General features: G+C 51.6%; 3 protein-coding genes across 3 annotated transcripts; 2 read left to right on the plus strand and 1 right to left on the minus strand.

Annotated features, from left to right (window-relative positions):
• Positions 1-3,994: 3,994 nt before the first annotated feature.
• On the minus strand, positions 3,995-6,044 carry SPSK_02322 (vegetative cell wall protein gp1; the record flags this gene model as incomplete). The annotated part of the gene is made up of 2 exons (XM_016729194.1): positions 3,995-5,693; positions 5,989-6,044. The coding sequence occupies 2 exons, from the start codon at positions 6,042-6,044 to the stop codon at positions 3,995-3,997; spliced, it is 1,755 nt and encodes a 584-aa protein (XP_016588995.1).
• A 5,509-nt stretch (positions 6,045-11,553) lies between these two features.
• SPSK_02883 (uncharacterized protein) lies at positions 11,554-11,784 on the plus strand (the record flags this gene model as incomplete). Its single annotated transcript, XM_016729744.1, has 1 exon — positions 11,554-11,784. The coding sequence occupies one exon, from the start codon at positions 11,554-11,556 to the stop codon at positions 11,782-11,784; it is 231 nt and encodes a 76-aa protein (XP_016588996.1).
• Positions 11,785-20,042: 8,258 nt separating this feature from the next.
• SPSK_02447 (FAD dependent oxidoreductase family protein) lies at positions 20,043-21,611 on the plus strand (the record flags this gene model as incomplete). Its single annotated transcript, XM_016729318.1, has 1 exon — positions 20,043-21,611. One exon carries the CDS (start codon positions 20,043-20,045, stop codon positions 21,609-21,611), a length of 1,569 nt encoding a protein of 522 aa, XP_016588997.1.
• Positions 21,612-24,766: the final 3,155 nt, after the last annotated feature.

Below are 24,766 nucleotides of genomic sequence, written 5' to 3' on the forward strand. Positions count from 1 at the left end.
TGCTCCTCACAGCCTCGTTCTGTTGGCCATGCATCCCTTACCTATGGCTGTGGTTGCTGAAGGACAAGATGGAGAGTCACAACAGGTGCTGAAAAAGTGCCGCCGAGAGGCGATCGGTCGGTTCTGGGATCAATGGGCGCTACATTGTCATTCTGCTTTGTCGTCATCTTTTGCTGGACTTGCGCTCGGCGATGGTCACAAGGCCACAGAAACAGGCCCCTTGAATCGATCTATATGAACTCTTCTTCCATATCCCGTGTCGATCACGGCGTCGGCCTGAAAAGATGACCCTTTTTTTGGTCCTTTCAGCCTTCCTGGCCGTGCAGAGCGGTCCTTTGTGGATAGAGAATGCGGGATAGACGCTGGGGGCGCTCGCAGGGCGCTGAGACCACTCGACATGTACATGGTCCGGCAGATGGCTGGCCAGTCAAGAGGGCCGTCGAAATGTGCAAAAAACGTGAAAGCTCGGTGGTGGTGGGCAGCGATTCGCTGTCCAATGCCGAAGCCACTTTAACTGCCTTGCCTCGTTTGTCATTGTGCATTCCATATTCCGTGTGTATTGTCCTTCCCTCCATCCAGCAATAATCTATTTATGTTTTTTTTTTCCTTTTTTCGCCTCCACAGGACGACGAAATTGCAATTGCAAAACAGCTCGAATCGGTACAAAAGAAGTCGCGTGGCCCTTGACTGGGCGAACGTGCAGCAAAGCAAGAAAACGGAAGAGACAACATGTTTCTTCAAGCCTCGCCTTTTCGGGGGGCAGACAACCACAACACGGCACACCCTTTCAAAACCGGAAGCGTCTGACACTGTCCGAGAGGGAACACTGCACGGTTGGTGATGGCAGGGTGGCCCGGCCTCTCGTGGAAAAAACAGCCAAACATTCGTCTCATAAAGTCTGAGCACGGGTCCCAAATCACTGATCGTCTTCTGCCCCGTTCCCACCCAGCCTTAAAACGATGCTCGCTGTTGATTCTCTGGTTCTTGTTCCAACGAAAAATAAAAAATTATATACTGTAGACGTTACGCGTGTCGCGTTGGATCTCCGTTCTCGCGGACGGGAAAAAGACTACCCGTTTGGCAACCATTTAACGGCCATTTTGCGCCGCCTTATGCACACTCCCCCTAGCCCATTGTCTACACAGTATTACGTCGTATAGTTGTTTTCCAGTTGAGTTGGCTTGTGCATGCAACCGCGATGCAACCCCATCACGCTGCAGGCTGCGCGCAGCACGCGTTTTGTCTGTCCCCACGCCCAGCGATCGACCTTCATGCCCAATCGTTCTTCGTGTTTGAACCTTTTGAACCATGTTCATTATATTGTATTCGCTCCGCTCGCTTGTTCTTGTCGAGTAGAATAACATCCATTCAAAAGGTTGACCGTACACATTTGTGGACGTCTTTGTTCTCCGTCACGTTCACCACTGTGCAAAACAAAAACAAGCCATCACAAACGAACCGAGTTGGGCTGGAACCATGGCGGCCACTAGTGGGAAACGCCTGCAAACTAAATGGCGCTGCGGTCCGCCGCGGGCGGCCGGCCTCGAGTTCGTCATATTGAAAGCTCACTGCTACGACATATTTCTCCCCGAGGTGCATTTACAACGATCCATTTTAGCGTGCATCGTTTAGTGTTGCTGGTGCTGCATGCCTTATACAGCGCGTCGTTTACGTCGTTCGATTTGTTTTGTCTACTTTCTTGGTGAGAGCAGTCGTCTACGAAGTACTGCTTTTACCGTAAAACGTTTTGCTAGATTCATTCTTTACGGAGTACGCAATACTTACACCGAAATTAAAACGTCGGAACACTGTGGCCTGACACGTTCGTGGTTAGTGGTCAAAGGAAGACTCATACGACGGAGTCTATGAGACTACCGCGACTGCATGGTTGGGCGTCAACGCCAGAATCCGCCGGAGAACAGGAGGGGAAACCCATGCTCCCTCCTTGAGCTTGTTCTTTGCTTGTCACTATTGTTATTTGTTAACTTTTATTCTCGTGGACGCTCAAGCCTGTTGTCCCGTCCTTTTTTTTGTGCTTTCCCTTGCCGGCCATTGATGCTTCTGTTTGGTCAAAACCTTTTTATGTCGCGGCTGATATTGTCCAACGCCGTTTCTACTTTATTTTTTGTGCGCAAATCATGTTTCATCAGAGGGGGCGTGTAATATAGGGTTGTTTAGCTGTCCTGTAAACAAATCTGTCACTGAGAACGTGATATTTGCCCTACTTGTCTCATATAGTCCAGGCAGAAACGCACAAAAAGGAGGCACAATGTAAATATTGACAAACAGACTGCATGTATATCTTTCTTCATATGATCACCACTGCAGCAACACTGAGCAAGTTCAGTCACTTCCAAAACAAACACAAGGTAACGTTCATATCAATTTTGGAACGTGGATAGCGAAAGCAATATTTTTGGTTTTTTTGTAATTATCTGCCTTTTTTTATATAGTTTTGATGTGTTGATTCTAGCAATCTCATCCTCCATTCATGTCGAAAAACAAGCGCAGTAATATAAATAATAGAATTTTGCTTGGAATGTAAATACTCGTCCTTCCCCACACTGGCCTAAACAAAGAAAACAAAGACATGACAGACGTATGTCCGTTGTGACCAAAATACAAACTCGGATGACAAGACAAGACAAATCGAAATCGCTACCGCAAAACATCGACGAAAGAGCAAGATGTCCAAAAATTAATCCATAGTATATTTTCCGTCGCCGCTGATCGGATTCTTCGTCGAGAGACGGAGAATCCAGACCAGGAAAGTTTCATCCGTTGGAGACTTTCTCTAAAACTACACAAGAAACGAAAAAGTACAAAACAAAAGCAAACGCAACTATCGAGACACTGTATAAAAAGCAAGAAAAACAAGAACAAAACTAAAACTAAACGCAAGAACATCTAAAAATGGGGCGCGGTTGGTATCACCATCGTACAAGAGGTCCCGTCAATCAAAACCGATTTCCACCCGACATTCTGGACAATAATACATGACCTGGGAAAAGAGAAACAGATACAACGAAAAGGCAAGAACTTTTGAGAACCCGTTTTTGAGTTTCCCTGAAAACCGCCCCGCCGGCCCAAACAAAAACAAAAAAATCACGCACGCATAACGATCCAAAGCAAAACGCAAAATGTCAAAAGAGACACGAACCCTCACTCTTCTCCCCGTCGTGGGACGAAGAAAAGAGAAGCGAGAAAAAAATATAGAAATAAAAGTAAAGACCAAGGAGATCCAATATTGTTGTTGCTTTTGTTCCACCCGTTGTAAAATCGTCAACGCTCTTCGTAATGTTCCATTCGTGGCAAGGCAATCCAGTCCAAGGGAGCGAAGAAACGGTCGTGCAGAGCCAAGAAAATGTTGGTTCGAGATTGTTTGGTTGGATTGCAGTTGCCAGAGAGTGGAAGACCAAGAAGTTGGGGTATCTCAAGAGAGAGAGGAGAGACAGGCGCAAAGACAAGAAATGAAAACTGGCTGATGCTCCCCGTTGCTGGGCAAAAGGGATTCTTTGGGTATTGCACCATCCAGATCTATAAGTTTCCAGGACAGAAAAGAGAATGAGGCACAGAAAGAACCGCGGAAAAAAGAGAAGAAAAAAGAAAAACTCCATTTTCACCCTCAGTGGAGAGGGGAAAAGCAAAAAATAGACTGGAAAACGTTCCGGGGTATTGGGCTCCATGGATGGAGCAAAAAGGGACTCCAAATGCGAAAACCAGATTATAGTAGGTAGTAGTACAAGGTTGAGCGAGACACGTGTCGAAGATGTCGCCCAAGGGGTATTTTATCTTTTTTTTCTTCGTTTTTTCGATATTGAATTGATTTCGATCCTTTTTGGGGGGTTGGTTGATTTTGGAACTGTTTGTGTGCCCAGTGGAGCGGAAAGAATATGGTGAAGTGAAAGGAGAAAGGAGATAGGTAGTGAGGAAGATACGCAAAGGACAACCACACAACCGACAGGCATTGGCCCGCGCCAGAAACACCACCCATCTATTGGGTGGGCTTGCGCAGGATGTCTTCGCAGTTGGCGTCGAACCGGAGGTTCCATAGACGGACCGACTGCATGAAGCGCTCGGTCTTGTCCATCTCGCGGTCGTGGCCAAACAGCGTCTCGACAAACTCAATGCCAGCGTTCTTGCCCAGCTGTGTCTTGTCGCGCTTACCCGTGGTGCGGAGCATGGGCGCTTCACAGGTCTTGAGCAGCTTGCGGAGCTTATCCGTCAGGCGCTCGCCCGAGATGATAAAGTCCTCGAGCATCTCCTTGTTCTCCTTGGTGCGGACGCGCGGCATCACTTCATCGGTGCGGCGGATCTTGCCGGCCAGCTGGATGAGCAGCAGCCAAAGCTCACCTGCGACCTCAGAGATGGGCGACGTCGAACCGTGGTGATAGGTCGTCCAGTCGTAGATCCACTTGCCCAGAGAGTTGGCGTCGAACACGCTGCCCAGGAGCATGATGGGGTCCTCGGTCGGGTCCCAGTTCTTGAGCGAGTAACCAGCCGGAATGTGGCACCTCTTTGCGTCGGCCTCGGTCGCCCGGCGAGGCGGCGGGGACGATGGCGGTGCAGCCGCAGACGATTTGCGCGCCGAAGACGTGCCGGCGGGCTGAGGGTGGTAGTGCGAGCTGACAGGCCGCGCCGTCTGAGGCCGGGCCGGCATGGGCATGGAAGTGGATGCGCGGCGGATGTGGCCGTGGCCACCAGCTGAGCCGGTAGGGGTAGCGCGCCGAGCCTCGGTGGCGTCGGCGAAGCGTGGCGACTCAAAACCGCGTCCGATGTCTTTCTCCACAAAACCGTAGCCGCCCTGCTCGAAATGGTGGATGTGGTTAGTCCCGTACACGACGTCATCGTAGTAGTTGTGGTAGTAGTCATCGTCACGGTAATGCTTGTCACCGCGATGATACTGCTTCGGGCGGTCGCCACTGCTACGGATGTAGTAGGACTGGCTGCGCTGCTGCTGGTGCGGCTGCTTTCTCGATCTCGACCGAGCGGGCAACACATAGGTGACGCCGTCGATTTTGACGAGCTCGTCCTCGTCGGAGTCCCCAATGGAGTCTGAGGCCCGATAGTAGGAGAAGGAAGCGCTGCGTCGCTCGCGCCGTGGAGTGCGAGGACTGGAAGCCCACGTAGTTGTCGTCGCCGACTGCTTCTGCGCCGAGCGCGATGAACTCACATTGGCTGTGGCGTAGTGGCCATCGCTCGTGTAGCGGGGCGAGAAGGTCGGAGGCCGCGAAGACGAGGTGTTGGCGGCGTACTCGTGGAAAACGCCTCCGGCTCCGACGCCGCGGTCGGCGGCGTGGCCGCCGCCCATACCACCGGAGCTCATGTGCCGAAAGTGCGCACGCGTCGCCGGGCGCTGGGGCTGGCCACCGTAGTAGTAGGTCGGCCCGCGGGGCGAGGGCGTGGGCGACGGGCTGACATAGTCCTTCTTGTCGTAGTAGTAGTCCGCCGCAGGCGTGGACGCGTAGGGGGAGTAGGCGGTGTTCATGATGATGGCGGACTGACTGTCGTCGTAGTGTTGGACGTACTGCTGCTGATCGTAGGGATGAGGAATGTTGTGATTGTTGTAGGACGCGCCGGCGGCCGTGCTGAAGCGGCGCGAAGACGAGGACGACGGACGGTAGAAATAGGCGCCCGCGTCACGCGCCGTAGTCGTGTTGGGAGATGTATAAACTGCGGTTGAAGCTGTCTGTCTATGTGAAAGGGATCTCTGGTGCTGGGGAGGAATGGACTTGTTGGGCTTGGGGGAGAGGAACAGGAAAGGGATGATGCCCGAGAAAGAAGAGGAAGACTTGTGACGTCGCCGTCGTGGAGTCGAGGAAACAGAAGTGGCCGTGGTGGCGGGATGAGATCGAGGCCGTGGCCGTCGGTGCGGACACGGTCGCGATCACGGCGAGAAGAGGGGATGCGGTGTGAAAAAACGAAAAAGGAAATCACGCCTTGTCGCGGGGCGCGAGAGAAGAAGTAGGAGAGAGTGACACCAGTCACCTTGGTCTGTGGTCGGTAAGAGGAGGGAGGGAGAGCCGTCGACTGTTGGAGAACATATCAAAGGATTTGGGGTGCCGTTTTGCCGATGCGGAAACGAGACCGAGAGGTGAGGGGATTTGGAGAGCGCAAGACGGTCCTCGAAATTTCTGTAGTGTTCAGAAACGAGGAACCTTTTGTCATCAAAAAGATCGCGATATGGCGATGTCTTTCTGGCGAGTTCTGGAAGGCACCGGACGCTTCGGGAGTCCAGATGGTGAAATTGCGTTGGACGACGTGACGGAGACGCGACGTTCGGTCAGTGGACGGATGTGAATGCGCAGCTGTGTTTCTTTGGGGTTCTGTTGGCGAGAAGCCAAGATGATGAGGAGAGAGAAGCAGAAAAGGGAAGGAAAAAGAGAAAATTCACAGGGTTGGGTGGGTTTGTCTTATTATGTATGCGTACGTGACGAGATGGGAAGGGGGCTCGCTGTGGTTTGGGCCTGTCCGCACAGAGAGAGAAGGTACGAAGAAGAGGACCCGTATTATTGTTAGGGGGTGTGCTGGTGTGGTGGAGGTTTGTTCAGGTGGTTGGGAACGGCGGAAAGGGGCGTGGCAAAGGAGACAGGGGTTTGCTAGAACACGTTAAAACAGGGATGCTAGCAGATGGAGGTACTTGGGTACTTTGTTGTTTTTGGGTGCCGCGTCGTGTGTGCCCCGAGGTAGGGGGTGTGTGTCTAGCACAGAAGTATCTTTTGGGGCAGGAGACAAGACGGTCACTCTTGCGCTGAGGGCAGGATTATGAGTCGCTCCTGCTCACGGTTGTTCCGTGCCTTCTTCTCTGGGCTTCGCTGCGTTTGCTTCTTCTGCCTCTTTCCTTCCTCGAGATTAGTCACACCTTGCGACTTTGGCAGCCACGCGAAAAGAAGGCACTATTCGCGGGTTTGTCCTTCAGTCCGGTCCTTTGTCTTGTTGTTTATTGGCTACTCTTGGTTGCCATTGGCTGGCGTGGTCTCCGTTTTCGACCGTTTTCTCGTAGGTCCCGTTTGCTCTCCTGGCTGGTCGCTTTTGCGCAACCTGTCACAGCGTGCGACGTGCCTTCTATTCGTTCTTTCGCCTTCCAGTGCATGCGCTTCAGCTTGCTAATGCTGCCACGCACAGCTGGCTTGGTGCGGAAGGTGCGAGAGGCAGCCAGTGCAAACGAAGCAGTCGCGACGGATAATTGCGACCGAGGACTTGGATGCCCTCGCAAATTCTCGACTCTCTCTTTGGACTGCCTTTTTCTCGCCTCTTACTTTTCTCGTTTGTTGTCTTTCTTTCTTCGTGCTCTTCGAACCCTCTTTCTGGTATTGACAGTGGGTCGATTGGATGGAGTCTTCGAGTCGCTGGAAAAAAAGGCAAATATCCGCAGGACGCCCACCCCGGCTCACGATATGGGGCTGTAGAATCAGGGCAAAGCAGGGCACAGCAGGGCACCAGGGCACTTGAAATGCAGCTCGTACCCTTTTTTGCTTATGCGACTGGGATGTGTCGATCGGATTCCTTGGTGATGGAGTTGATGGAGTCGGATGGAGACGATGGAGACCCTGAATATGGAGGACAGTGATAGAGGTGACGCTTGGGTCTGCTGTTGCGTGCAACTGCCAATTTACCAAATCCCAGTCTAAGCGAGATTGGGTTGAGTTCCCTCCCGAGGTTTGTTCGTTGGAAAACAAGGCACTCGAAAGCGAAGGAGCATGCAGACGCGAGAAATGGGTCTGGTCCTGCTTTCTGTTGTCGCTGTTTGTTCCCCTTGTTTACGTCGTAGTTCTCTTCTGCGTCCTTCTGGGCGCACAACCGCTCCGTGCCTTCGGTGATGGCCGGTTTCGGGTGACGGCGATCACAGCCGTTTCGTGCCTCCTGAAAGATATTGAACAGAGGAGATGGCTGCCTGCTTTGTTTTGCAGCCGGTCGTGCCTTGGCCGGTTTGCCGTTGACGTTGGCGCAGCCGTTGGGTTGGGCGTGCTTACGTTGGGTAAGACGAGGCTTTGGCAAAATGCGCAATCCATGCAGAGAAACGAGGCGCCATCGACGTGTTTATATAGGCCTGGCTTGCAACGGAACATTAGGCCGCGATGGTGACGAGGCCGCGATGGCGAGAAGCAGGTTTGGAAGGCATCTCGGAGTGTCACAAAATCCGACATGCCTATCAAGCAACCAGGTCCCGGATGAGTGACCTGGCGAGTGAAGCATAGGAAGCAAACGTGAAGATAAGATACCGTCCTAGAAACAAGAGACGTGAACGGGCCTATCCTCGCAAAAGCATCGCCGAGGCTGCTGCAGTGCTGACGTCGTCTCTTGCATTCTTGGGACGATTTAGGGCCCTGCAGGAGGAACCCGTGCGAATCCGTGCATCCCCCTTCTGTTCTGTCGCCACAAGTTAACCGTTTGTGGCCACTTGCCTTCCCAAGATGCGACGCTTTAGCAGGCACCCGTCATGGCAGCGGCAAAACGCCAAATGCCAGACACCGACATAGTGGTGCCCCGGGCTTCCGAGCAGGTGGCTGACGCGGATCTGTGTGATGCGATTCGCTCCTTCCCGTTCCAGACAGGACTCCGGACGAAACAGAATACACACCACAGTTGCGGAAGGCACGCTCACATAAAGTGACACAGGCGATACTCTCTCACTCTATCACTCTGTATTACCCTATATCCGTACGACGAAGTACTTACTCTTTTTCATTCATCCACCATACCCATCCTGCAGTGCTCACTTTTTCGCCTCCCTTCCCGCTCGTTCCGTCGGTGGTGCGCGGGCACCATTTTTAGTGTGGCACTTGCGGACACTTACATGCCCTGATGCCGTTTCGCGCAGTTCGCTTTCTCGTTCTCATATTTGTACACAGTAGTCGTCCCCAGCCACGCTATTTTGTGACGACAATTGCCTGTCTCGGGTGGATCGAGATGTTGCTGTTCAATCCCATCCCTTGTCCGTGAAGAAACGCACGCACATGACCATGACGCACATTCCCAGTGGAGGCCGGGAAACCGAGGGGGGAGAGTTGGGGGACAGACTGGGGAGGGAAGGCCTGGACCAGCACAGGCCTGGGCCCAGCAAGGACCAACGGCGTGTGACCGCTGGACCAGTGGAGCTCCAGAGCCAATGATAACGTGAACCACTACAGTGTGGTAACCAGCATGAAGCCTCGCCAAAAAGTGACAAGCAGTGAGAGTGGCCTGAGCGACCTTACTGCTTCGTAGGGGACCTTACTGCTTCGTAGGGACGGGGGAAATAGTGTGCGGCGTAACCCCGTCGTCCCTCCGTATTACTCCGTAATACATGAGAGACCAATTCCCAACATTTGTCACCTTTGTGAACGTACGTTAATTTCGGTATCAACAGTACCAAAAGCGATTACATTTGACGAGAAACATAAAGCGGAATGAGGACATGGCCTCGATGACTCATGGGCAAGTTGTCTCGCGGTTAATGACTTCGTTGATGTTGACAATGAACTGAAGGAGGCTGCGCACGGAGAAATAAAAAATAAAATAAAATAGAGGATCCGTCCATGATGAACTTTGATGAGCTCGACGTCATAGCCCTTATGCATTGTTGCTTCCTCTTTCTCTCGTCATTCTTTGGTAGCAGTGCCCCATGTAGCGACGCTCGCTCATGCAGTTGCAAGGATCCGAATGAGGGCATGAATGCCACGAGGGGGGACCATCTAGGCGATTCGAGGAAAGAAAGACAAAAAGTGCACAAATCTGCATGGTTGGGGTGGCAGGGTGGTTCGCTAAACCCGGTGGAGGCGTTCGGGACGGTGCCTTCAAATGCAAACACGAAAGGCCACGATTTTGGTCGATTTGCGCTAAAAAGCGGAGAGCAGATGGGAAAGGATGGCTCCCGGGTGGGTAGCTGCAGCCAAAAAGGTCACGGCACGAGGGCACTAACGCACTCTGCAGGAGGGAGAGACGCCAAAACAGGAAAACTGAGGCATGGAGTGGGAAGGCTGGAAGGCTGGGAAGGTTCCTTGTAGGTCTCTGGTGCTTTGTCTGGGGTACAAACCTGCAAGACAATCTCGTTCCATCCAGTCTCCATCTCGTCCCATCTCGTCCCATCGTGGTGTGTTCTCGCCCTCCAATCAATTTACTCGAGATGAAAATCGGTTCCGTGTTCCGCACCAGCCTTTCTTCACCCTTCCACTTCAAGTTCACTTTACCCGGCCAAGAGGAAGGCGAGCAAGGCCAGGCGAGATTGACGATACGTAGTAAGTACTCGAAAGTACAGCAAATGTACTCTGTATAGGTTCTAGACAGGCACAAGTCGCGTGAGTTGGTTCACAATATGTTGTGGTCACGAACGCCTCCTCTGGCGGCACGGTGATATGGAACTGTCTCTCCGACTAGAAAACGGCAGGTGAATAAAGAAGAGAAGCGAGAGAGCAAGCGAACGCACTGCCCAAAAAGTGACACGCACAATTTTTTTTAATGTTTTTTTTTTTTAAAAAAAAATAAGAGGTAGTTTCTCTCCGTCAAATAATTTAAAGGGTTACTAATTGTCTTTACTATTTTGAATCCCGGATCGTATATTTTTTTAAAGCAATTTAAGAAAGAATATCTTTCGCTTCAAGAGGAAAACACTGAGCCGTTTTGGTCTTTTATCCTCCCTTTTCATCTCATATTCACAATCGTACTTGGCCGTGTAAGTTTGCATATTCCGCAGCCACCATCAACGGATCGAGGCAAGAGTGACTTGCATATGTGCTGTGCCTCATGTGTGCACTCTTGTTTACCAGGTAAACGACGAACAAAGACTGCTGCCTGCACGTCGAAATGAGCCACCCTCTCGACTCCCAGTTTATCTCCCCTTTGCCGTCATTTAATCGCAATGTCTACCTCTTGGCCCGTGTCTTGTGTACAACCTTGTCTCCGAATTAATATAAACTCCGAGCCAGGTGAGCAAATACAGGCAAGTGAAGGGCATGCGACAGCGGCAAGGCAAACGGCAATTAAATTAGACAAGAATAAAAAACACACAAAAAACACAGAGAGATAGTCTGTTGGCCGCTTTTGGACATCTAGATTTGCTGCCACTCATTGAACCGAACATGCCCGTTCCATGGACACGTTGGTCCCAGTATCTCGAATGGTTACTACGTTTCGACAAAAAAAAGGCCAATGATGCATGCTTACCTCTTTGTACATGAGACAAGGCAGAAGACGAAAGACAAAATACATGGGCAGCGGTGATGGCGATGCTACAAACAGCGGTCGGGCGAATGACGGTGCGACGGAGCACAAAGCAAAACAGAGACTATTAATATGGGACAGGATGGCTCGGTTCTTCTGAAAAACAAGAACAATATACGGCGATGAGCCATCCTCGGCTCCATGCCGTGAGTGCGCGTATAAAAGAAGGTTCCAAAGAAAGTGCTCGTTAGGACGGGATCGCTGGGTAAAGAGAGGCGCAGTGAAAAAAGAGAATGATAACGGGCCAACGTCGACTCTACTGACTCGGAGGAGTATTATTTGCCAAATCCCCAATCAATTTGCATGCTTGCGTTTTCTTCACTTGAGCCCCTGCCTTCTGCTTCTCGCAACAAAATGGGGTTGGATGCATCGTCGTACAACGCAGTACGTCGTACACCGAGGCAACATGTATCTTGCACGAACAACGCCGTGGCAAAGGACTGTTTCAGTGAGAACGAGAATACGACGACCCTCGGTACACGAGCGAGACACGAGCGAGACACGCAGGCGCCACAAGGAGAGCGTAGCACAAGATGGCGTACGACATACGTCCGACAGTGGCACGGGAAGACAGACGGTGAGTAAGACCAGCTGCATTGTGTCCCTTGTTGCGTCTTTTTGTAGTAAAGCCCCAAGCCTCCTCTGCGCTGCCTTGTGTTCTGCCAATCCTTTTGTTGCAATGCAAGAGCCCTTGTACACTGGACGGGAGATTGAAAAGCAAACGAAAAAAAAAAATTCAAAAATGAAAAATTCAGAACGGCCGGAGTACCAAAATTTGGTTCAACCAACGGGCAGCTTTCCATTTCCCGTGTAAACATGTAATTCCGACGTACGAAGTATGTTCCCGCCACAGAGAATGCAAAGAGAAGACGGTCAAATAACAGTTGAAGATCATCCAAGAGGCATCCGACACTCGCCCATCCCTTGACTCAGTTGCCTCCAAACGTCCTTTTCAGCCCGCCTGGTCCTGGAGACGCCGCTTCGTAAACCTCGTGGAAAAACAGCGCCTTTGGCGTTTTCTAGAGGTGTGTAGAATTGGCCCCCGTTTTGTTGTTTACTCCTACTTTGTTTTCTCGTCTTTCTTTGCCCTGCTTTGGCGGCCCCGTCCCGTCTTCCGCGTCCCGTAGTCTGACAGTCCGTCGCTTTTTCGATGCACTAATTTTGTGGGCCGGGCTCACCGAATTTGGACGCAATTACAGAGTACTGAATATTGCCCGTCGTACGATGTACTTGGACGGTCTAAAATCTCGCAAATGGCATCCGTTTTGATCTCCGTTTTCAATTTTCTTCGTACGACTTGTCCTGTCACCTCCCATTCCTCATTTCCTGGCATGCGGTGTGTCTCTGACTAGATCGACGCGCACCCAAAGTGTCGGTGAGTCTCAAAAGATGCCAGTCAGGCCGTGTCAAGCACGGGCAAGACGATCCGTATAGGTTTTGTAAAGAAAGAAGAGGGAAGAAGAGACAAGTGGGAAAGAGAGAGGACGGGCCAGATGCCGGCGCGGCGCAGAAGACAAACAATCACGGCAAGGGAAAAGTATCTTGACCGAAGGGGTGTGTAACTTTGCACAAACAGTATTTGTGCCCCCTATTTTCTTATTTCTTTTTTTCCTGGCTTCCTTCTTCTTTCCTGCTTTGTCGATGAGAGTGTCCACACCTTCAACTTTCCCCCTAAACTAGCGCCCATAGTGGAGCTGCACCAAATATCGGGCGAAATTTTGGGAAATGGAAAAGGAATGGAACAAGCGGGACCCTCGGATCCCAGACGAGCCAGAGCAGCGGCCTGGCAGGGATGTTACGAGGGAGGGAACAGCAGAAGAGTGAAGAGGCAAGAGAAGAAAAAAAGAGGGAAGAACTGGTAGAACAGGAAAGAGTCATACATAATACCTCGTCGTTGTGATTTGAATAGTCGTTTAGGTCTCCTTCCATTCGAAAGCGCAAGATACAATAGAGAAGAGAGAGCGACATGGAAAGAAAACGATAACAAATGCCAGGAACTCAAAATAATACCAAGGAGCGGAATTGCGCCGAGAAAGTGCCCCATCTCTCCCTTCCACCGAAAAGGAACGCGGTACGAGATATTCGTACAGGTATGAGTGCTGCGTTCACAGCATACAAACGTACGTAGCAGACGTGTGATCCTTTACTTGGTAACAGTCACCGGCCGTCAAAAAGTAAACATGCCACGGGCTTCCCAACAAACTTGCTTCCCCTGTCTTGTTTTTGTCGTTCGGCAAAATAAAAAGAAACTCCGCGCAGACTATTGTCCAGGATCCTTGCGGGCAACAGAGTGCAGCTTGGCCTGGGCCCTGGCTACTATTGATATTACTCGTGTGCACGTACCAAGGCACAAAAATACGGAAAAGGTGTAGAAAAGAGGACAAGCAAACGAGAACAGAACAGAAAAAAAAGACGAGGGACTTTAAGACGTAAACAACGGGGGTTTGGCTATTATTCAGCCGAGCCGAGTGAATCATAGCCGTCGCTTCCTGCCTCACTTGCCCTACTCAAACGTTTCCAACCTTTCTGTTGTCGTTCACCGATTTTTTGATTTTTTTTGCCCTCGTTGTACGACGTACATCATCTCGTCTCTGCTGAATGCTCTAGCGGTGTGAAGACGGCATTTCCTGCTGTCCATTTGCTTTTGCCTCCTTTTTCCATTGTCTCGTCTTATTCGGGACCCTTGCCCTACCAAGGTCGAATCCCAAACAGAAAATTTTGCCACAATTCTCCCACCCCCTTTTCCATCACACCCCTGCCAAACACCCACAAACTCTCTCGGTTGGTCCCTTTCAGTTTTCATCTTTTTAACCAAAAGACATTTTCTGCTTCTTTTCATCCGGTCTCCTATCCCGTTCTCTCGCTTCCGTCTTCTTATTTCAACACGGTATACAATGTAGCCTACAATCTTGTCTCATAACAAGAGGGCGTCGTGGAATAGGGGCTAGGAAAACTGCGAGGCTGCTGGGGATTTCTCAACTAATTTTTCCGTCCCTATTGTTCTCTTCTTCTGACTCACAGGTCAAAAAAAAAAAAAGCCCTGCCAAATGTACTGGCTCGACGACGTATAATTGTCGTTTGCGAAGAGCCAGAGAATTCTTTCCTGCAAGTGGTCGTGTCGTTGGTCACTGGCGTCCTGCGTTGCGGTCCAATCTACTCCGTTGTACGGAGTACGTCGTATGCCATGCGTCTGCGCGAGCAAAGGACACGGAAAAGACGAGGTTTCGCTGCTGCTCACCGCGTTGCCTGCACGCTTGACAAACACAAAACACGGTCCGCTCCCCGATTGGGTAGCCATACATGAACATCATAAGTTTGACAGCAAAACTTATGAGTTGTGACGAGAGGCCACCACCCACACTTCTTGTTTCTCGATTTCTCGACTGCTATTTTCTCCTCTAAACATCTTTATGCATGCTGTAAACTACACCCTGTCGCGCCCAGGCAGCTGCAGACAGTGCACTTCTCTGCCCTTCCTACGCTAATCCGTACCTGGCAATTTTATATGCCGAGATCAATATCCCTGTCGCGTCTTTTTTTGTCTGTTTATGCGGCGTTGGCGCCTTTTGCTCTCTCCGTCTCCTATTGCCTTTTAACGAGACATGTGATTGTTCTACAAGATTTTGTTCACGAAGAACGAGATAGAAGAATGGGTCTCAGTGGGAAGAAGAAGGAGGAAGAGGAGGACGATGAGAAGTCGGTATGATGAATAATTCAAACAAGAAATTTAACGTGTCGACAGAGCGTTGTATTGCAGCAGAAGAGACAACTGGCGGATGGCCGTTTCCTACCCCTGCAAAAGACACCCGTCCCAGAAGACGTAAGATGGGCAGGAAGAGGATTACAGCATACAGTTAAAGGATACCACTCGGACATACACATAAGATACATCGTTCGTATATCGTAAAGCCCCAGGCGGGACGACAGCAAGGCCGAATGCACAAACACAAAGGCCCGCAGCCCACCGAAGGGGCTTTGTTGTTTGTTGTCATTCAACCCTACGACGTAGAAGACCATTCTACTCCACCGTTGAGCTCATCGTGCAGGCGAGCACACGAGCAGTATTTTCCTAGCGTGATGCAAGTCGCTGCAACGATGATGCCAAATACCAATGGGCGGTGCCCACACCCACCCACACAACAAGAGACACATGCGAGCGAAACAAATCAGCCCAGCGTTTTCTGCATGCAAGAGCAGCGCCGACATGCACACGCCCCTGCGATTTGCTTGACCTTGGGCTGAATTATTTCCTACGGTGTCGGTTGGTACTGCATGCAGAAAAGGTCGACCGTTGTCGGTTGTTGCTGTTGCTGTTGCTGTTGTATTTGGTGTCTTTTCTTCTCTCGCCGCTTCCAAAAATGGAGACTATGGAGGGGCAGTCGTCACTTTGACATCGACAGTGGCCATGTTTGGTGGTTCCCTCTTCCATCGATCTCACTTGGTGTGGCCTTGCATGGCCTGGCCGGGTCTGGGCTGGACTGACCCGGCCGGTGGCCGCCCTGGCCATGCCGCGATGGCCCTTTGGTTGGGTCACAACAAAACACGATTTTCTGGCCAACCGACAAGACCTAGGCCCGGAATCAACAAGACGGCCAGCCGGTGGAGGCCAGGTCGAATTGGCCGGCTGCTCGGCGTAAACACATGAAAGTACAATGCTTTTGTTTGACTCCAAACTGGCACGCCCCTTGCTGCGAAGGCCTCCATGTTAGCATGATCAACATACCTCTTGCATGGTCTCCGTCGCCCCGTAGCCTTCACCGACACTTTAGATATTCTGTCCGCTTTGCTGTGAACCAATCGAGCCTCAGGGCTTGTCGGCGTCCGACAACCGGGAGGGGTAGCTAACCAGACACAATGTATCATTGCCCCTCTTCCCTCGTGTCGTTCTTCCTTGTACTGTTATTTTGACTTCCAAGTTTTCGCATTTATCGTCGTTTGCCGATTCTATCTGCATCATGCGTTGTCCAACGAACTACGACCGGACACAGGCCAAGGGACCGGTCGTATGCTCCGAGATGCTGATTGTAGACCGGATAGAACATCCGGCAAATCTCCTATTGTCGGAATAGCAGAGACTCTTGTATCCACGTTGGGCGTAAACAGGTACCAGTAACCTCAGCACGATTGCTTGTTGCTATATATCGTTATCAACGTTTTCAGACGGAACAGAAATGACACTATCAGCGAGGAAGATTTACAAGTACAGGCAAATCAAAAGACGTGAAGTGCGAGGAGCACAATATCGTTGGCAAAAGACAACACGCTCGATGTGACGTTTGACGATTCTTCATTTGACTTGCTTCACTATCACTGCCAATATCACTGCCATGACAGCATCGGCGCACGACGCCTTGTGTTTGCTTGTTTACTTAATCGACATCTTATGCCATTCTTATTTAATATGTCCTGATATGGACGCCGGTTTTCTTTTGTGATTGCTCTTTGCGTACCATAAAGTTGTGGTCATCAAGGTGAACGGCTCCCTGCATGATGGTATATAGCTTACAACGCATATGATGCATAGGGACCGTGACCCTGTCCTATTTTCTCGGATGAACATCCATTCCTGCCAGTACTGTTTCTGTGTTTCAGCTCCCCATGAGTCACATAGCACCACATCAGTTGGCACCTTATCAGTTGGCATCTTGATCCCATCGCCGTACATGGCATGGCAGGAGAAAACCCACATCAATTCCCCCGAAAGCTACAATGTTAACACTTGATACTACCGCATCTGCATGCTGCATTGTCCTCAGTTTGGTCGAGTCCACTGATACATGTGCCGTCTGCATCAAGGTTTGCAGCTTGCCACATCAGCAATGCCCCTCTCGTTCCATGATACTACGTTTTTCACTGTCGAGATCACCCCGCCGTGGGTCTCTGTCACGGACTCAAAGGCTACAGATGCTCCGGCATCGGGATCCTGGTGATAAGGAACGATCCATAGTTGACACTCCCGAAGCCCAATATGTCCACTTCGGATGAACAGAACTACATGTCCGTTCATTCCATGTGCTGTCCCGTCTATCCCTACAAAAGGGCGAGGTAGAGCGACGGTAAAGTCTGGAACTGACGGGTCATCAGGCACAAGAATGATGCGTTCTAGCTGAATAGGCAAGAAGAAAGGTCAAAAGACAGATGGATCAGGGCCAAATCGAGTTGCCTGGTTGGGTTTCAGTGAAGAGTGTGGCTTGGCTGTCTTTGTTAAGTCCAGCACAGCCCTGATGGAGAACACGTATATGTACATACTTCCAGAGTATTTCTGACGTTCTCTTCTAAGATTTTCTGTTACCCGTTGTCCCCTTGGAAACGCGATTCCAGCGACTGAAGAAGGGGTGTGACTCGACTTACACGGCCGTTTAAGGTTTCCAGGCCGTTGGGTCGTGGCTGTGTGTCCCCACGTGATCGTTGGGCTGCAACAACGTCTCTCATCTGATGGCGTGTCCGTTCCGATTAACTTTCCGGCCACTCTTGCCAACCAGAGAGCGCAACGTCTTGTGAGGCTGCATGATTTTATTTTTGGGGGTTTCCTTCACCTCAGGAAATGACTACCGCGTCTTCCACAGTCCTTCTGTGGGCTTCCATAAACAAGTGCCTTGTTCGTTTTTATTTCCGATTTTGTTGACAAATCGTGCGCCGTGCATCGATTTTTGCGCTTGACCGACAGTTTTATTTGTTTGCCTGAATTTGCACTGCCCGTTTTTGTAGTCACTACTTTCCCACTTTTCTCTCATTTTATATTCTCAAAATGGTACATTCAAAATTATATTTCATTATTTTTCGTCCAAATTACGGTGTACACACCCCCTCTGGTCACAAGTACCTCTTTCTTCACTGTGTGATTGGGCCGCAAAGGAACCACTGATGAATCGAAAAGCTGACGATGATGCCTGGCGTTGGCTCTCAGTCTGGAAAGGGGGGTTAAATAAGAAGTGAAATACGGAGTACGACATACAATGGTCGTAAATGTGATTTGATGCTATTCGACTTTCTCTTTTAGTTTAATTCACACATCGGCCTCTCTGTTGCCCTTCTGCTTCGCGGTTATTATGCCACTATTTGCACTCGCCTGTCGTTTGTCTCCCCCTAAAGAGTGAGTCATTCGCCACTCCTTCGCTTCATTCTGGTGAGTATTTTGGTTGGTTTTCCCGTTCCTGTTCCAAGTTGCGCTCCTATTTTCTTGAAGAAAGAGGTCGACCCAAGATTTGCACTAACACGAATAACGCCTTTCGCTCCGTTCCGTAGTGGACGAGCTATTTACAAGTCGAATTTGCCACCCCCTTCTTCGCATCCGCCCTTCCCCTTTTCCATCACTGGCCTGTAGATATATTTTGTCATGCGCAAAGTAAAAAGGAGGCAGAAATTCACAGTGGTAAGCCAATAATTCAGACCGTGATGAAAATTGCCGTCCGCCTATTATAACCACAGCGGCGTGAAGTTGCCCACCGTTGGTTCCAGTAAATGTTCACGGTCGTGTAGGCGCACTTGGGTTGGAAGGATGTCGTCCAGTCTTTCGCGTAGGCAGCCGTCTCACGCGTGAGACGACGAGTGGGAGAGTGGCTTGGTTTGCCAGTTGCAACAGAACCTAGGCCGGCCGTTGGTTGTCGTCGTCCCAGTAGCGCGGGTCCTGTGCCTCGTCGCAGACAGCCAAAAATGACACTGATGGCCAGTACGAGGCTGAAAACCAGTGTCTGGCCATCGATTGGACCGTGATGACAGCCCTCTAAAGGGTTACAACAGGGCTGCCTTTTGTTTTCATCTTCGCACTAAGCATGACACAGCGCATTTAGTATAGCATGTGATTTCTTTTCATAGCGCACTCTGCCTTCGTATGTGTTTATTTTCTTTCTTGATCTAATGTCGTTCCTGAGCCTTGCTTCGCCAGGCGTTGCTTGCTCACGACACTACTCTTAACTTCACTAACAAGCTCACCATTTCCCTAGAAAACGCGGGTTGTATCTTTACATCAAAAGTACTTCACGGCCATTAAAACGCCTCACGATATATTTTGTACACCCCTCATGAGTGTCATAAATTGATGTACCTCTCGTTTCGCACCGAAAAGCATGGAAAGTTGGACAGAAACGCAGCAGAACTCGGTCACATGCCTCTCCTACTAAGCGATAAGGTGTTAGAATAAGCCTCAGAGTTTCACGAATGAGGCTGACTATGTGCTTGAGCGTTGAATAGGATAAAGTAATAGGTCGCTCTTGTTTCTATTTATTGATTCGGCGACGGCCATGGGAAGTAAATGACAGAACTGTGACTCTTTCTATGACTAATGGTGATATGAAATACTGTTCCTGACTGTCATCGAGATCTCCATAACAAGTTGGCCTCATTTTGCATTTTGTTTTAATTCCAATATGAATTTCTACAATAAGACGAAAAAGGTTGTACATCTGGTTCGTCGATAACGAGGAGGTAACGGAACAAATATGGAGAAATAGAAGAGAAGCGGACAACCAGAACAAAAAAAAAAAACACACATGAGGCGCACTCAAGGCGCAAGGCAAAAGTTGTGACAGCACATGCAGTTTCTCTGTGCCATGTTGTCCTCGTGATCAACCATGTGCCTGGCTGTGTGACCAGGCCTGAACCAATCGCTAGTGTTATTGATGCTGCTCTGTTGGCTTCCTGTTTTGGACAATCGGCCCAGAGAGTGGAACTCGTGTTGTGCAGATTACTGTGCGTTTTGTTAGGGCAGGAGCGAACGAACAAGGCTGGCGACGACAACACATTAGGAAGGATCCATAGCAAGACACGAAACGGAAGGCAGGAGGAAGCGAGCGAGACGCAAAAGCGCACTGTCCATTGCTGTCACTTACTCATCCCCTTCCGCCATGGACGAACGCGCCCGCATCCCCGTGACGCTGCCACGCGCACACCCCACGAAACCATTCTGGCAGGACCCGCCCGATGCCGATGTGGCCGACCTGCGCTCCACGCCGGAGCTGCTTGCGGCTGCCGACATCGTGATTGTCGGCAGCGGCATCACGGGTGCGTCGATTGCATACCACCTGCAACTGCAGCAGCGGCAGCAGGCGTCGTCAAAAACAGCGTCGGTGCTGATGCTCGAAGCCCGTCAGGCCTGCTCAGGCGCGACTGGCCGCAACGGCGGGCACACCAAGGCGGCGTCGTACCGGTCGTTTCGGGACCACGCGGCGGCGCTGGGCGTGGAGGCGGCAGTGCAGATTGCGCGGCTGGAGCTGGCTGCGATCCAGGGCGTGCACCGGCTGGCGGGGACGCTCCCACGCGGAGACGAGCCGAGCGAGGACGCAGTCGAGTGCGACTCCCATCCCTGCGATACGCTCGATGTCGTGTACGACCCGACAGAGTGGGCCCAGGCCCAAGAGGCGGTGGCGGCGATGCAAGCGGCGATGCCGGCGGGCGACCCGGCGGCGGCGTACACGCTGTACAGCCGCGACGAGGCATTGGCGCAGTTCCCGTGCAGCGACCATGTGGATGCAGCGACGGGCGCGGTGACACTCATCTGCGGAGTGGTGCGGTACCCAGCCGGCAGCGTGTCGGCGTACCGGTTCACGGTGGGCATTGTGAAGCGGTGCCTCGCCAAGGGGCTCAACTTGCAGACGAACACGCCGGTGGTGAAGATCGAGAAGCACCGAGACGGCTGGACCGTCGTGACGGACCGCGGTGCCGTCTCGGCCCGCCATGTCGTGCTGGCTACCAACGGCTACACGGCACACCTCGTGCCGGCGCTGCAGGGGGTCGTGGTGCCGCTGCGCGGACAGATCACGATGCACCGGCCGGGCAGCAAGATGCCGGGAGGTGGCGCCGGCGGTGACACAAGAGACAAAACAGACAAAACGGCCTTGGAGACCACGTACAGTTTCATCTATGACCAAGGCTACGAGTACATGGTCGCGCGGCCGCCCGGGTCAACGTGTGCCGGCGACATTGTGATGGGCGGTGGGCTCAAGTTTGCCGACACCACCAAAGTGGGCGGTGCTGGCACGGGCGGCCTTTGTGAATATGGCTCGACAGACGACACGACGCTCAACCCGACGGTGTCGGCGTACCTGCGGGAGACGCCGATCCGGTACTTTGGCCAGGGTTGGGGGGGAGATCATCCAGATGGGCGTGTGCGGGCGGAGTGGACGGGGATCATGGGCTACACACCAGACGGGTACCCCTTGGTGGGTGAGATGCCGTCGCCCGTGTCGGCAGGGGCGGACAACAGCGGCCTCTGGCTGTGCTGTGCGTTCCAGGGCCACGGCATGGCCTACTCGTGGCCATGCGGACAGGCACTCGCGGCCATGATCCAATCCGCGGAGGTGGACGACGAGGCAAAGCTACAAGAGGAGGATGCCGCCTTACGACAGTGGTTCCCCGACTGCTTCCGTGTGACAGAGGCGCGTCTGAACCTGCGGTTTGCAGGACGGTTGCATTAGTCGGGCAGAAGGGTGGGAATGATGGAGGAAGCAGTGACTACGATCTACCGGCACATCTTTGGCACAATGCAGATTGCTGTTGAACGGCATCGGACCGTCTCCCATCCCAGGAAACGTAGCAGCACACGAGCACACACATAGAAACGCTGCAAATGGTCTCGTTCGCCTTCTTGCTACGCAACCGTAGCCTGAGTCGTGCCTTTCCTTTCGCTCGGATTAGATTTGCCGTTGTGACCACGGTATCCTCTTCTGCAGGACGAATATTGCGCACATGGACCCTTTCGCACAAGTTGGCACCGGCACTGGTACCGGCACTGGCACCGATCTGGATACACTCCAAGTGTTGCCCTCTTACCACTCCCTTCGCTTGTACAACAGAAAACCTGCTCGTCCGACGTCACTCTCAGAAGCCACCCTGGCCTGTCCTGCCGTCTCTTGCATATTGTGTCGGCCGTTGTCTGTCGTCCGCACCTGTCGTTGGTCGTGGCGTACGTTGTGGTGGCGGACGGTTTGGCCCATGGCGGCTTCCTACGAAGCACTTTTTAAACACGCAAGCGAGCACAAAACGTTGTCCGCCTACAAGCAGAAGTGCTTTATGTTCCTTCTCTCTCTCTCTCTGTCACACACACTCTCTTTACAACCCCTCTCTCCTGGCGTCGAGCATACATAGACTCAGAAAGCGTCTCGGGGCTCGCCGCAGACTGCGGGCGTTCGTTCTCCTCCTTTTTTGGACGGGATCTGCCCTTTTTGGCAGGTTAGAAGGGCTTGGGATATATTTAGAAAAATAAACAAGGTGTGCCCGCCCTGGTGTGACCGGCAGCGGCACAGGCTCGCTTCCGGCCGTGAGTTGTTCATAACCCCGTCATAGTTGCCTCGTTTCTCCTGCTTCTGTTTCTGTTCCCAGCCACACTCGTGTGCAGCTGGTTTCCCGATTCAGAAGCTCGTATCCGAGAATCTCGGGACTTTCCAGCTGAGACTATGTGTGTCGTCTTTTGAGCTCTGTTTTTTTATTCTTATTTTCTTTTCATCTATTTTTGCCCTCTCGGCCGTCTCTTTACGACCCTACCTCCGGACCCCGCCTCGCCGTGCATGTCTCGCATGCATTCTCCTTTGGATCCGGGTCATCGTACTGCGTATCAGTACTTTGTCATGCCGACAACGCACGATTCGACAACATAATACAGCAGTATGCCGTGCGGAATTCTTCCCTGTGAAATCCGACAGGGGGGAGCCTTGGGGGCTACAAAATAAAGTGGAAACGGTGCCAGCGGATGGGGACGACATCGTCTCACCGTGCAGACGCACCACGGGAAAAGTCGAGTCGACTCATTGGCAAAACCTGTCGCTTGGGGCGGGATCGCCGCTGGGGTCCCATCTTTCCATCCTCCCATCCTGGCTCGCGCATTAGCGTATGCAGCAGTGTATGAGACTGGGTTCAGTTTTATTGCTCACTCGCACATGATTGTCCGCCCGTCAGTGTTCTGTTCTTCGTCTCGTCTTGCTGTGAGCTCGTTCTCCTCTTCGCCCAGAAAGATGTACCGCCGACGAAAGGTCAGGGTTGCATCGCATTGCATACTCCGCAGCAGGCGACGGTGTATGAAAACAGAAGACAGAGAGCCTTGTTTCGCCCGGCCCAGGCTGTCTAAATGTCGACTCGCCCTGTAGCTGCGATGCATGCTGCAGTTTTGGGAGACGGAGACGTTTGAGTGGTTGTCAAGTAAAGTGGCATTGGTGGTGGGTTGCACGCCCCAATAAGAAACTAATTGCCGCCACCACCTGTGGGCGCAAAATGATCCCAAAATGAGGGACGACTGCGTTTCAGTCACGACCTCGTTTACCCCATGCACGTTTTTTTTTGTTCGGCTTCCCGTTCTCGGTGTTCTCCTCATATTTTTGGCCCCCAACTTTTTCCTGGCCCTGTCATACCAGCCGCGGACAGCGGATCCGCAGAGCCTGCATCATCCAGGACTGGCTTGACTGGATAGAATGTCAGGACCGAGGCCTGTGCTCCTCGTGTACTTTCCTCTCCTCCAGTCGTTTTGTTTCTCACTTTGCCCATGCACCATCTCTGTTTTGTCGTTCGGTGCCGACCACTGTTTCGGGTTCACCCACTCTGTCGGGATCTGGGCCCATTTTGTTCAGGATCCTTTGTGACTTTGTAACGTTGAGTTGCTCGGACCCTACTCGCATCTTTTACAGACATTTTGTCAAACTTTTTTTCAAAAAGGAAACCAAAACGAACATCTGGCTTGGGAATTTTGCCGCTCAAAGTTCATTGCTTCCAAACTCTGTCTCGATTATAGTCTCGACAGCCGATGTTGTACCCCGTATTATGTCCAACAACTCCTGTTTGTGGGCAACAACGACCCAGCAGTCTGGGGCCTCTATTCCAGACGGATCCATTGCGATGCTTCCTGTTGTCCAGTCTCTTTATCGCTTTTTGCCCCATTTTTAGCATATTTGTCACCGCTTTTTCCTTCTTTCGTCAGTCTGTGTTTCCTTTCCTTTTTCTTGCCCTGAGACTCAACGTCCTACCGAGTACTGTTTCTGACTCGTCCTTTCTTCGGCCGTTTGCCCCCAGCGATGCAAGAGACAGTAATTATCCCAACGCAAGATGCACAACCCGCTGTGGATCATATTTGCGTTGGCCCCTCCATCCTCCTCCACCTTTGCCATCCGCGGCCCCCTCTTCTGTCACTCACTTCCTCATTCGGCCCGCCGTCCTTTTGTTTATGAAGTGAGTCTCTTCGCTCCCTGGTTCCTTCATTTTCCAGTGCCGCCTCTACCTGTCCCGTGCTGCGGGCCAAGTCCTTGAGGAACAAGGAGTTGAAAAGGAAACATGAAAGGGGCAGGGCAGAGACCTCCGTTCTTGTACAATGTACTCTGTAAATTGAGCAGGAGACACTGAAGAATTGCAAATTGCTCGCTTTGTTTTGTGGCTCTTGATTTGGGTCATCGTCATTTCCATACATGTTTCTCCTGTACGACCGCATCTATTCCCAACTGAGTCCCTGCCTCCTCTTGCATGACAAGTTGGGTACACAAGTCGGACTGCCACAGACACGACACGCGAGAAACAGTACGATGCAAAAATGAGGCTGTTGTGGACGCCTCGTGGACCCAATCTGTCGGGACAGCACATCAAACATGGCCCT

Source organism: Sporothrix schenckii (assembly GCF_000961545.1).
Source record: "Sporothrix schenckii 1099-18 chromosome Unknown Cont43, whole genome shotgun sequence".
Taxonomy (NCBI): domain Eukaryota; kingdom Fungi; phylum Ascomycota; class Sordariomycetes; order Ophiostomatales; family Ophiostomataceae; genus Sporothrix; species Sporothrix schenckii.